Raw genomic sequence first — 14,657 nt, forward strand, 5'->3', positions numbered from 1 at the left:
CTCAGTCAGAGCCACCCACTACTGGAATAGTCTTCCTAGTGAATTAAGAGAGAGCACTAATTACCTAATCTTTAAACATAAACTTAAGAGATGGCTTAAAGCAAACCAAACTTGCAATCATGAGTAATCATACTACCTCATCTCTGGCACTGCCTTTACATACTCTCATTGTTTTTACATATATCTGTTACTTTTGTAATGCATTTATGTATTGTATTGTATTGCATTGTATTGTATTGTATTGTGTCGTACTGTAGTGCTTGCTGAAGCATTGTATTGATAACATTAGGCCACTAATTTGTAATAACCTGCCCAGGGACTACAGATGAAAATTAGCTCATTAGCTAACTCTGGCACATTTACATTGATGTGGAAACTGAAATGTTGATTAATGTGCACTGTCCCTGGTAAATAAATAAATAAATAAATAAACTCAGAAGAGAAGGAGGCGAGGTTTGTTTGTGCTCCACAGTCAGTCACTCAAATGGAGAGAGAGTTGCTTGTTAATACACTTTTTGCTTGCTCCGGGAATAGTCTAATTATTTTGATTACTAATGTAACATTAGTGAGCTCAGTTTTTCTGTTTCTTGTCCCGGTGGGTCTGATCTGCTCTGCTGATAGACTTTGTGAGGGCGAGTTGGTTTGATAGGGAGTGGATGAAGGTCTTTTTGGTAGCACCTTCATACTGCGAACATCCTGTTCCACCCAAGCGACCAAAACCACGGACAATGCGGACATGGCGGTAGCAGCAGTTCCTCTAATGTCCGCTAGACTCCGGCTCCAAAAAGACTCCAAACCGCCCAGTTCCTTGCAAGTCAATGGACCAGAACCCAACTTCTGCTAAAAATATAAAGTCAATAGATTTTTTGGACAAGAGGTTATGATTTCAGTAGCTAAATTCACTTCTTCTAATGTGTGTTCTTATGGAGACTTTCAAAATAATTGTGTCATTAACAGTATATAACGGATATAAAACGGGGTTGTTTTCCTAGTGATTGGCAGGTCGTCTGTCCAGTGATCGACAGGTCGTCGATTACAGGCTAATATAGGTGGCACTGTGGCTCTGCAGACAACCTTAATTCCACCCTTGGCCTCGCTTTGGCTGCTCCGGCTCCAAAAACATGTCACCATGGCAGCGACCGTAAACACAATCTCCAGGCTTCAAAACGGTCCTTCAGAAGCCTATAGGTGATGCCACACTCACTACGTCCATCTTTTTTTACAGTCTATGGTTCCACCTCATTCCAAAGGTCTCTAACTCTCTGATCAACAGTCACTAACGTTCCTGAACCATCTTTATCCTGCTGGAAGTTTCCATTTGACAAAGGCTAGACTGGACCTGGTCAGCAACAAAGTGTGGGTACACTGTGACATGGATGGGTTCCAGCAGGATGGATCCATGGATTGCTACAGTTAACCTGTCACCAGCAGGTCACAACAGAAACCAAACTCACTTAGATAACATGTCTTGCCAATTCTAAGATTTAATGGAACAGTAACTGAACATCTAAACCATGACTGCGTGCTTTATACTTGCTTTATTCACAAGTGACTAACTATCACTTAATGCTGTTTGCAGAGGTTTACTTAATGAAGTGGCCCCTCAGTGTATTCTGTGATAGATTCTAAGAGTGTATTCTCTCTGGTGGACCCTCTACGAAACCAAACCCCTTAATTTTATCCCTGAAGTGTCTTTCATTTCTCCATCACATAAACATGAATTATCCATTAAAAATAATATAGCTTTAAAAAAGTAAGGTTAGCATCATGGGTTTTTAAGGGATTTACTCATGGGTCGATTTGTCGAGACACTAGAAACTAAAGAATCTTTCATGCCTTTGGTGTAGGACAATCCTTCTCCATGGATTGTCACCTTGTCGTGGTGGAGAAGCTTGTGTGTTCCTGAGATCCCGAGAGCGACGCCATCTGGAGCTATGCTCCTGGTAGGGTCACCCATGGCGGTAAGGTCGAGGGGGAGGTCCCTGACAAAGAGCAATCCAACCAAGACCTCAACGGCGGAACAGGCAGAGGATGATGGCTGACTTTAGGAGAGCATCACAACGGCTGGGAAGGCGGATGAAGGCTGCAACAGAAAAGGGGCCCCAGTCGTCGTGGACTCCATGCCACTGGATCCTGACCCAGATCTGTCAAGGATCGTGTGGTGGCTGTCTATGCACCAGTCTCCCCACGTTAAACAAAGTCACGCACAGCCGTCCTCCTTAAAGGAAATCCACCTTAACATCCCGGATTAAGTCCTATGGCGACCAGCAATTGGCGACGGGGGCAGGATTGTGAGATCTGGAAGCCCCTAGTCATGAGCCGGCACATTAGGCGGTGGGTGCTAGATTCAGTCGCTGGGCTCTTGGAACGAGGCAGAAAGAGGCCTTCGGCAGCTGCATCCACGACTGAGCAGCCCTCTTTAGGATCCACTCTGTTCACCCCACCTGGGGAAGGGGCTAGAAAAGGTGCCCTAAAAATAGCCTGCCTCAAACCTCCCGACTGGATTACCGCGTCCAGAGGGATCACCACACACGGTCAGAAACACAGAAAAATGAACTTTGGAGCCTGGAATGTGCACACACTGATGGATAGTGCAACCAGTGACAGACCGGAGAGGAGAAGAACTGAGAACTGAGGAGATGCCGGATTGACCTAGCTGCCCTTTCTGAAACCCGACGGGCAGACGAAGGACAACTGAAGGAGGAGAAGGGGGGCTACACTTTCTTCTGGAAAGGAAAAGCTACTGATGAGCCCAGGATCCATGGTGTTGGATTTGCCATCAGGAACCAGCTCATCAGTCACCTCTCTGAACTTCCTGTGGGGATCAGTGAGCGTCTCATGACGCTGGTGCTTGCCAACAACCAGATGGCAACAGTTATGAGTGCCTATGCCCCTACTTTAGACTCTGAAGAGGAAGTAAAAGAGACCTTCTATGCCTGCTTAGACGAGACACTGTCAAGAATCTCCAGGGAGGATAAGATTATTCTCCTAGGAGACTTCAACGCCAGGGTTGGCCAGGACCACCACCTCTGGAAAGGAAGGCATCGGGAACATCAACTCCAGTGGAGCTCTCCTTCTCAGCAAATGTGCTCAGTACGACCTCACCATCACTAACACCCTTTTTCGGCAGAAAAACAAACTTAAGGCATCTTGGAGGCACCCCCGCTCCAAACAGTGGCATCTCATTGATTATGTCATTGTTCGAGCCAGGGACCGCTGTGACATGAACATCACAAGGGCCATGATCGATGCAGATGATTGCTGGACAGATCATCGCCTCATTCGCTCCATGATGACCATCAAACTCAAGAGGAAGAGGAGGGTTCAAAAGAAGCAGATCCGGCCAAGACTGAACCTTGAAAGCCTGGTTGAAACTGCCACCCAGCAGCGACTTCAGGCCTCTCTTGGGGAATATCCTGATGACATCGGAGAGCACTGGAACATGCTCAAAACCACCATCCTCGATACCTGTAAAACCACCCTTGGGTACATGTCCAGAAAACACCAGGACTGGTTTGATGAGAATGACACTGAGATAGAACAACTCATCTCCAAGAAAAGGAAAGCCTTTTGTGCCTGGCAGAATGACATAACCTGCAAGGCCAAAAGAGTGGCTCACTCCAGAGCCAAGGCGGATGTCCAGAGCAGGGTGAGGGAGCTTAAGAACTCTTGGTGGACAAAAAAAGCTCAGGAACTCCAGAGACTGGCAGACTCGGGTGACACCAGAGGCTTTTTCAGCGCTACCAAGGCCGTCTATGGTCCATGCTACCGCGGCTTAAACCCCCTGCGCTCAAAGGACGGGCAGAAGCTGCTGAAGGACAACAAGTCCATTAACGCCCGATGGAAGGAGCACTTCCAGGAACTCCTCAACCGTGACAGCACAACCGAACCAGACATTACCAGCCACATTCCCCAGAGTCCCATCAGAGAAGACATGGGGGAACCTCCCACCATGACAGAGGTTCAAGATGCCATCAGGAGCCTTAAGAACAACAAGGCCGCCGGTCCAGATGGAATCCCAGCTGAGATCTTAAAGAAAGGTGGACCAGAGCTCCTGTACCACATTCACGCCCTACTCCTCAAGGTCTGGGAAAAAGAAGAACTTCCCTCAGAGCTCAGGGATGCTCTGATAGTGACCATATTCAAGAAGGCTGAATGTGGAAACTACAGGGGCATCTCCCTCCTGTCAACAACAGGCAAAGTACTCGCTCGTGTCCTCGCTAACCGACTGCTACCACTGTCTGAGGAAGTACTTCCAGAATCACAGTGTGGCTTCCGCCCATCCAGAGGTACAGCAGACATGATATTCACAGCACGCCAACTCCAGGAAAAATGCCGTGAACAAAAGCAGCCTTTGTATATGGCCTTCATAGACCTGACAAAGGCCTTTGACACAGTGGACCGCCAGGCTCTGTGGAGCATACTATCAAGGCATGGCTGCCATGATAAGTACGTCAGAATACTGAGGCTTCTACATGACGGCATGTCAGCCACGGTGCTTAACAGCGGCTCTGACTCTGAGTCCGAGCCCTTCACTGTGGAATCGGGGGTCAAACAGGGATGCATCATTGCACCCACCTTATTTGCCATTTTCATTGCTGCCATACTCCACCTCATTGGCAAGGAGCTGCCACAGGGGATCCCAATCCTGTACAGAACTGATGGAAGGCTCTTCAACCTTAATAGGTTCAAGGCCAAGAGCAAAGTCAGCAACACCACCATCTTGGAGCTTCAGTATGCGGATGACAACGCCATCGCAGCACACTCCGCAGAAGACCTCCAGAGCATCCTGAATGCCTTTGCCAAGGCATACAGAGCCCTGGGCCTAGCCTTAAACATCAAGAAGACCCAGGTCCTACATCAACCTCCTCCCACCCAGCCATCTACCCAGCCCACCATAAAAGTGGACAACACCACTCTTGAAAACGTTGATCACTTCCCCTACCTCAGCAGCCTTCTTTCCTCCAAAGCTGACATCGACTCTGAGGTTAACCATCGCCTGAGTTGTGCCAGTGGAGCCTACGCCAGACTCAGGAAAAGAGTCTTTGAAGACCGAGACCTACAGGCCCAAACAAAACTCCTGGTCTACAGAGCCGTTGTCCTCCCCACCCTGCTCTATGGAGCCGAATCATGGACCACCTACAGCAGGCACCTGAGAGCCCTGGAACAACACCACCAAAGATCTTTATGAAAGATTCTGAGGATCAGCTGGGAGGACAAACGTACCAACATCAGCGTTCTGGAGGAAGCCAACATGACCAGCATCACCACCACAATAATGCAGTACCAACTCCGATGGAGCGGCCATGTCATCCGCATGTCCAACACACGTCTCCCAAAACAGATCCTGTACTCCCAGCTGAAGGAAGGTCAGCGAGCCCCCAGGCGGGCAAAAGAAACGTTTCAAGGACAATATCAAGGCCAGTCTAAAGAAATTCTACATCACATCGAGCAACTGGGAGCACATCGCACTGGACAGGCACTCCTGGAAGAAATACGTGCAGGAAGGAGCTGCACGTCATGAAATGGAACTCCGCTGTGCCGCAGAGACAAAGCGACAGCACCGCAAGAAGAGAGATAAAAAGGCTCAACCATCACCAACCACCACCACCACTTACCCCTGCCCACACTGCACCAAAGTATGTGGATCGCGGATCGGCCTCTACAGCCATCTGAAGACCCACAAGTAGACGATCCTACAGAGAGGACAGTCATACTCGTTTCGAGTGACCGCCGATGATGACAGGTTATTAGTGGAAAGTTCCTGTCTCCCTGAATTTCACATTCAATTAGAAAGTAAGCAGTCAAACATTAAGGGGTGTTTAAGGTGGTTTTGATGGGGTCTCCTCCATTAATAACTCCCTTAACTCATTTTAAGGAGATTTAAAGGTATTATAAAGGTTTTAAGGTGAATTCATGTAAATGTAAGGGTATTTTAAGGGATTGCTGGTTCGTAGAGTCATGTGAGAAGTAAGTGTACATTACGAGCAGAAAGAGGGAAGAATTGTGTGACTCAAACCTTTTGAGGTAGTGCTAAAGAAGCCATGGCTGAGAATCATCAAAATTGGACAGCAGATCGGTTCTCCCGTCAAAGTTTATTAGAGTGCAGAGGCTTTGAAGCATTTTAATTTTGGAGCCTACTTGGGTCCTTAAACAGAGCGCAGACGTAAAATAGCAGACCCGAGGACTCATACTTACAGAGGAAATAAGGTTTTTACTGGCCCACAGCACAAAATGACTATAATATATCTGCAGGGGTTGATAGGGTTGTTGATCACTACCAATGACTCAGCAATTACTTGGCCAGCTGCTGAGATTTCTGGCTTTCAAACACTTCTCTGTTTACTTTGCTGGTTGCCAGTTTTCTACTGCGTTCAGCAACGAAATCCTGTTCTTCTACAGGATTTTGTTGCTTCAGCTTGAAAGCGTTTTATCTGTTTTACTCGTTGGAACGCCCACATCCAAAATCAATTGTATTCTGAGTTTAAAATCAACCATAAACGAACTGATGTTTCTCGGTTTTCATAAGTATGGTTGATTGTATTAGTGTAAATGTAACTGATGATTTTGATTTTTAATACATTGGACTGCCGATTTCTGTGGATATCGGACCCCACAAAAAATCCCACATATCCGACTTCTAATTACCACTAGCAGGTTGATGTGATGTTTCCCAGTCAGCAGTTCATATTTACAGAACATCCAATATGACTGAATGCAGGATCAGAGTACTTGTGCGGTCTACTTGCAAATTAGACAACATATAACATATCTAATTCCTAAATATACGCAAGTTTCAGGCAATGTATATACGGAAAATTGAATGATGGCAGGTCCGTTTTAATCGCTTTTTGGGTTGGAGATTGCTTTGGCCCTTGAGTGTGTATTGGAGAGTAGAGTTACCAGACTGAACTGAAAGCTACATTGAGCTCTACAGTGAAGTAAATGTCGAAATTCTGAACACAATCAATCGTCATGATGGCAAAAACCAGGAAAGTAAGGCCCAGGTTGAAAAGAACCATAATTATCCTTTAGGTTCTACTGATGTATCTGCAGTTACTCCTGCTCCTATTGAGGTCATAGATGACTTAACACCCCTTTAATCTTATCCTTTCTTTAGCTAAATGAAGCCAGTGTTGGCTGGGTGCACCATCTGTTGAAAAGAATGGTCATAGGTTTGACAGTTAACCTTTTGTCTCGCAAACCCCTTGGCAAATGAGATATGAGAGAGAGACCTCTATTTTCAGGTGCACCCACACCTGACTGGGACCTCCACTGTGTGTCCGCCTGTCTGACATTAACCAAGTTCAACTGTAATTAACTTTATCCGCTGAAAATCCTGTATTTAGATAAGGGATCTCAAGTGTAACGTGGGTGCGAATAGGATTTTGGGTGTGGGGTTGGGTGGGCGGTGTTAGCGGTGGTTACTCTGTCAAAGCATATCCATAAAAAATAGAATGAGAAGTTTTTTGACTCATATAAATGGGTGGTATGTACTGTATGTTTTCTAAAAGTACTGTAGCAGATCTCAATTATGATGTGAGTAGATAATAATAATAATAATTTTACTTTTCAAAACAAGGTTACAAAAGTGCTTCACAAAACAAGATAAAACCACCAACAGAGTAAAAAAAATTGGAGTAAAAGGAAGTATTCAAATAAGAGAATTAGACAGGGATAAAAGGGAAGATAAAATAAGAAGAACAAGATATAAAATAGTAAAAGAGAAGTAGTAAAAGCCATGCTAAGAAAATGCCTTTACATAAAAGTAAGTTTTAAGAGACTAAAAAGATGAAGGAATGAGTCTGATATTAACAGTCGATATTACATCATAAACACATTAGAATCAAATACATTTAAAAAATGAACATTAAATGGAAACAAAATGAAATGAAATAAAGTAAACAGTTCCCTGGCGCCTTACACTTTACTATCATAACTATACTATAATATATTCTATGGTCTCTTTCATGTAAATATGATTGAAACAGACTGGGATGGAGCCCTCCTACCTTCCATGACTCACATGGCACCATTAACATTTCAAGACTGTTCTTCAGTGAAGGCGCACCGCTCTCACGGTGACAGCCATAACTGTATAATTAAGCCTCCATTCCATATGCAATATGAAACGGGCGCGTTGGTTTTAAAGGACATAGCAATCAATGAATAGTCCGTGGTGATTAGCATTAAAAAGGAGGAAAAATCTGCTAAATTTAATAACGATAGAGTGTGCGATCAAGCAGCGAAAACATATAGGATCTGGGAGTCGGAGAGGAAGGATTGGGGGACAAGGGGTAGAGAGAAACCCTTTGCATTTACATATCGTTAGCGTTTTAGCACTATATTTACCTGATGCTAAAAATAGTAAGGGGACAGTGCAGTGGGGAGTGAAGAAAGTTATTCAAGGGCAAAGTCGCAGTGGCTGTTAATTATTTAGGCCTTCTCACTTTAAACCTATACGGAATCTCAATGGGTCCCCAGTCACTCCACTTGAGCCATTCCATAAGCTCCACGCCAAAAAGATTTAAACAAAGTCTTTTTTTCGAATAGATCTCTAAATAATTCAGCCATGCCAAGAGTTTAGCACCCGCAAATGAAATACGATGATTATTTAATAGTGTATAACTGTTGCGGAGGCCTCATGACATATTTAAAAGGCAGTGAATTATTAAGTTCTCACCTTCACGGTTTGTCCAGCTTCGGGGCCGTCCTGGTGGGAACAGAAAGAGGTAATTAGGAAGAGTTGGGAATTCAGAAATATTTCCATTAATAATTCAGCGGAGATTTTAATTTCAGATGAACCGCGGCACCTCGCTTCTCCCCTCCATATGAATTTAAAAAGACCCCCCCCCCCCCCCCCCCAAGTGCTTGCTTCATTGTCTCTTTTGTCCTCTGACATTCATTTTTCAACAAAATTGCATTCTCTCCCTGTCACACAGTGTGGGAACGGCTGGTTTGGCGCACAATTACGACTTCATTTGCCGACAATGAAAAGTATTTTAACACTTGTTTTGTTCTCCAACTGTCGCATTAAGTGTGATTAAATTTGATGAGATTACACTTTGTTATTTGTTAGCAGAAGGTGACGATCAAAATTTGCATTGTTCTCGTACACATCACACATCAGCGTGGCGAGATAAATAAAGAAATAAATAAAGTCTAACCGGCTCCATTGTTTCTGAGCGCCGGGTTCAGATAACATGTAAAAAGAACAATAGAGCATCTTGTCACCGGTGGCAACATCATCCAAAAAATCATTTTTCAAGAATCCTCCAGTGAGGTTGATTTGTGTGATATTATTTGTCAGCGGAGTGGCATACCGCAGAGAACAATTGCCCCTCCTGCAGAGAGTTCTCCTTTAATGCGATGGCTCGTCTTCCAACACTGTAACCCGGGAGCTGTCACAACTAATCTCATATCATCACTTCTCGTCACCTCCCAAGTCAAAGAAAATGATATCCAGGTAAAGATTACTCTGCTGCTTTTTTTTTCTCTCCTAACCTGTGAAACGATTTTCTCTGACAAGGCCGCAGAGCGCGCTAGGTGCTATTTTGATATTAGCATATATATCGCTGGTTATGCAGAATAGGCCAGTCAGTGTGATGAGAGCCTGTCTGGGTGTCAGAGTCGGCGCTGTATTTAGCTTCCTTCACAGACAACAGCACAACTGATCCAGGCTCAGCCACCGACGGGCCTGATTTTTGCTTTGTTGGCGAAGCACACGGTGCCTCGCCTTTTATTCCTGTAAACCTTCCTCTGAACAAAGAGTATGATTAAGAAATTGAGGTATTGAAATGTACTTCAATCACTCAATAACTTCAAAATGTTTGTGTGATTTTCAAACGATTGAGAGAGAAGAATAAGTGATGTCACAAATATCTCCCAGATGAGAATACTACAAATCACCTTAGCACAAATCTGGGGTTATCTTATTTTGAAGAACATATAGGTCAACAGATCTGATTGTAAAATATTTATTTTAAACCCTCTGAGGTCTAAACCTATTTTTGTGATTTTGGTAAATTGGCACTTGTTTCATACTTAAACACTATTGTTACCCCCTTAATTCTGACATCCTCTTGTTCAGTATAAACTCAGCTACAAGTATATTTTATCATAAAGTCAGTTCAAGGGATAATAGCTGCTAAGAAGCCCTAAACAAAAAGAAAATAGGCAAAATGGCTTTAGAAAATACACTTAAAGTACATAATACAACAAAGTGACTGTCAACAAAGAGAGAATTTTCAATTTGATTCTGTTGTACAAGCAAAAAAGTATTCATACAAACATAACAATAGGATTTTTGTTATCGTATATTACAACTGCAACCCCAGGGTGTCAATCCTGCCTTTGAGAACTTGATGAATGTAACATCAAGTCCATTAACATTACAGAGAAATGGCACTGAATTTTAGATTTCATAACCATGCCCGGCAACACTTGTTTCTCCCAGGGTGCTTCCTTATTTAAAGCATTTCTCACATTGTGCTTTGCTGTTGTCATTTCTCCTGTTAACGCCCAGTAGTTCAGAGCAATTCCCATTGATGGTAAATAGGTTTTTTTGCACTACTTGTTTTGAAAGGTGACTTATGCATCGCATCACACCACACGTTCCTGTTTTACATTACATATAAGGGCTAATACACAATGCAAAAAATTATTGCGGGGTAAATGGTGTTGCAAACATCAAGATCTGATTGCAAGAGAAAGTTGGTCGTTTGTGGGTAATTACTGAGATGAAGTATGTTGTTTTCAATACAACAGTATGTTTTTCATGCTATTATTGTATATATACTTCAGAGGAAATGGAATTGTGTGCACAAACACAGTACACTTGTCTATGTGACAGTATGCCCTGTCATGTGTGACAACATACCCTGACATGCGATAAGTTGTCACAAGTTGTCAAGTATTTCCGTAACAACCTTTTCTTCCAGTAAATTATTGAAAATGTAAAAATGCCATTTTTTAGAGAAGACTTTAATCTAGCTAGAAAAATATATATTGTATCTCAGTAGTAAGGCACTACTGAGAAATACACCAATGAGTAAAAAGTGTGACAACATGCCCTGCTCTCCCCTACACTGAATACACTACTCAGCATATTTGGCATTCTGTATGTAATCCAAACACAAACAATGTCAGCCCAGTCACACTATGCGTTGCCATCATACAATATGGCCTATGACCTAGGAAAGCTCATTTTGTCTTTGTGTTTGCCCATTGAAATGCTAAATTAGGGGGAGAACTGTATGGCATACCAGGCTAAGGCACAAACCACGGATTCACAACATCATGAGTTTAGAATCCAGACTTTATTTATAAATATGTACTTGAATTTAATCTTATATGTGATATTTTTTCAAGTTGATCTTACTCCTGATTTATAAAGAATACCTGAGACTGAATAAATTAGTTTACGCTTGTTTAAAGTAATGTACCTGTGTCTTACGTACCTGTAAAATATAAATCACAAATGAAGAAAAAACACATGAATTTCACATGTGGAAAAATCCCATGTGAAGACATATCACATCACATCACATGGGCAATATGTGGAACACGTGCTTTGCACATGGGAAATGTGTGGTTTTGGAACATTTTCATGTGCTCCATATGTTATAACATGTGATAACCTTATTACATGTGATACAAAAGGTGTACACAAGTGGAAAACATGGGAAATTCATGTGGATTTTCTTTTAAGGCGTCAATTTGAATGTATGTAAATGGTTGGCCTTGTGAACACAGCCCAACAAGCATTAGCCTATATTTAAGCCAGTACAGCTATAGTTGAATGACAATCGTTTATTAATCGCTTATTGTTGAGGACTATTTATAGGACATCTGATCCTGTCTTTAATGTATAAATCCCTGGACAGATAGAACGTGTCAGACTATAGCGTCAGACGCACCTATTGTTCTCAATGGCTGCAGGCACCTAGAGGTGTTAAGTGGCGTGTCAGAACTGTTTGACGCAGCTCCCAGCTGCAGCTCAGAACCCGGTTCAATTTCAGAGGGTCGATGTGGGGAACAGACCACCAAAATACAGTGTTTTCTGCCATCCATGAATTGCAGGAGTGAACAGATGATCTTCTATTTGTCCTGCTGTGTTGACGAATCAAATCTCCCACATGCAGTGTGCACTAGTGGCGTCATATGCAACGCATCAAAAGACGCATGTCCACTAATGCTTCCTATCTGGCAATGTTAAGAAGCCAACTTTCTGTCACCTCTGACTCTGTCATGACTTATTTTGTGTTTCATTATAGCTCATAACACAATACAGGTGTTGTCATTGACATATCTTTCTGTTTCTGTTGTCAGATAACTGCAGGACTATAATAAAGTGATTTGATCAGGGGTCACAAAACAGCACATAAATTACCGTTAGCCTTGGTTAGCCAGTTAGCATTTTGTGACCCCTGATCAAATCACTTTATTATAGTCCTGCAACAGAAACAGAAAGATATGTCAGTGACAACACCTGTATTGTGTTATACACTACATTGAAACACAAAATAAGTGATCATAGACAGAGTTGGATGCATCAGAAAGTTGGCTTTTTAACATTGCTGACAATGGTGAGAACCGATCTATACCCTGCGGAAGTACATCAGCCATGTTTGTGAAAAGAGTCTATATGAATTAAAGCCACCATAGGGGTTAATACCTGTAGTGCCTCAACATGTGATGTAAACCTGAGGTAGAGCTAAAACTGTTTCCACATCAAGTTGAGGTAAATAACTGATCACTTTTTTGCGACCTTTTTAAAGATGAGGCCCCAGCTCTCGACCTCTCTCCCACCCGCATTCCCTGTATTTCCGAATTCAACTCCACACTGTAAACTGAGGTAAAAATAATCTCTTTGAATTGCGACTTGGGTTGAGTATTACCTGTATGGCGAAGGTAAGAGAGGTGGCATTGAAGTGCTTCTCCACCAGGGTGCCAACTCTCTGTGTGGTGCTGAATAAGTCTGCAAGCTCATCTGGGCGAAGGTCCTGGAAACGCTCCACTGGCCTCAGTGGGCACACCAACACATCTGAACCATTCTTGTTAAGGAATTATATGATGTACATAGTTAGAAATATTTTGTAAAACCTGAAACAGAAAAGGCAGAAAATTTAGCACTGTTCTATGAATTACCCATTTATATAATTTCCCACATCTCAGCACAAAGATATCTGACCAATAGTGAATCTTTAAACCTTGATGGATTAGGGTTATGCCGGAACCAACACCACATGTGGTTTTATGCACGACACCTTTAGTAGCAGATTGGAGTTTTAGTTCTATAAATATTTCTCAGAGGCAGAGCTGCTCTGGAAGCAGAAATAATCTCACTTGTTGAGTTAAGGCCCTGACACACCAAACCGACATCAAAGAACCAGCGGCGACGAAGGCCGACTGTTGCGTCGCCTCACGTCGCCTGTGTCTGGTCCAAAAAGTTGCACTTGAACACACCGCAAAGACTACAGCCAACGGCCAACTAGCACGTACGTTCTGCGCCTGCGTGAGGGGAAATAACTCTCCATACCATATGTCTAATGCAAATGGCACTGGCGTTGTCAGCCCTTGGTCTTTTGGTTGTGGAAGAAGAAAGGAAGAGGCGGAGGCGAAAAATAAGGAGAAACCGCACTAAATGGGTGAAATCATGGATACTCCAGCGACAGGCTCAAGGGGCTTTCCCGAACCTGTGTCGAGAGCTGGAGATAAATGAAACCTCAGATTTAAAAAATTTTGCGCGGCTCTTTCCTGTTCAGTTCCACATGTTGAAGGAATTTATCAGTCCAATCATCCAGAGGCAAAACACGAACTACCAATCAGAGTGATCTCTCTCACCGATGAGCTCCGCCGCCGATTCAACATGCTCAATCGGCCGAAAAGCCGCCGACAGGGGTCCGACTAGTGCCAATGGTGCGGGACACACCGCAAAAACTAGGGACACAGATGCTTACCGACGGCCCGACATTGGCCGACGGCCGACCGTCGGCCTGGTGTGTCAGGGCCTTTAACCCTCTATGGGCGGAGCCAACAAAGTTGTCTTTGGAGAGAACAAACTTCTCAAGAACGCAGGAACAGGGAACATCTTTATGATTTGAGATGGACAGAAGAACAGAGCATATCTTTACGGTTTGAGATGGACTGAAGAACTGAGAACATCTTTACAGTTTGAGATGGACTGAAGAACAGAGAATATCTTTACAGTTTGAGATGGACTGAAGAACTGAGAACATCTTTACAGTTTGAGATGGACAGAAGAACAGAGAATATCTTTACAGTTTGAGATGGACTGAAGAACAGAGAATATCTTTACAGTTTGAGATGGACTGAAGAACAGAGAACATCTTTACAGTTTGAGATGGACAGAAGAACAGAGCATATCTTTACAGTTTGAGATGGACTGAAGAACAGAGAATATCTTTACAGTTTGAGATGGACTGAAGAACAGAGAATATCTTTACAGTTTGAGATGGACTGAAGAACTGAGAACATCTTGACAGTTTGAGATGAAGAACAGAAAACATCTGTACAGTTTGAGTTGGGCTGAAGAACAGCGTTGTTCTCACTATGAATTTTGTGGCTTCTCCTCCATTGGCAAGTAAACTTCTAGAATCTTTATCCGTCCTCTGTCCTCTGGGTTCTTTTGTTTT

General features: G+C 43.3%; 1 protein-coding gene across 2 annotated transcripts in view; it reads right to left on the reverse strand.

Annotated features, from left to right (window-relative positions):
- fhit (fragile histidine triad diadenosine triphosphatase) overlaps positions 1–14,657 on the reverse strand; it is a 290,531-nt gene that overhangs the window by 64,063 nt on the left and 211,811 nt on the right. For both annotated transcript variants that reach the window (XM_078283843.1, XM_078283844.1), the window contains exons 4-5: positions 12,900–13,045; positions 8,684–8,713 (exon numbers count right to left, since the gene is read on the reverse strand). In XM_078283843.1, coding sequence (XP_078139969.1) covers positions 8,684–8,713; positions 12,900–13,045 — 176 coding nt within the window. The remainder of the gene's footprint in view (positions 1–8,683; positions 8,714–12,899; positions 13,046–14,657) is intronic.

Source organism: Centroberyx gerrardi, chromosome 5 (assembly GCF_048128805.1).
Source record: "Centroberyx gerrardi isolate f3 chromosome 5, fCenGer3.hap1.cur.20231027, whole genome shotgun sequence".
NCBI lineage: Eukaryota > Metazoa > Chordata > Actinopteri > Beryciformes > Berycidae > Centroberyx > Centroberyx gerrardi.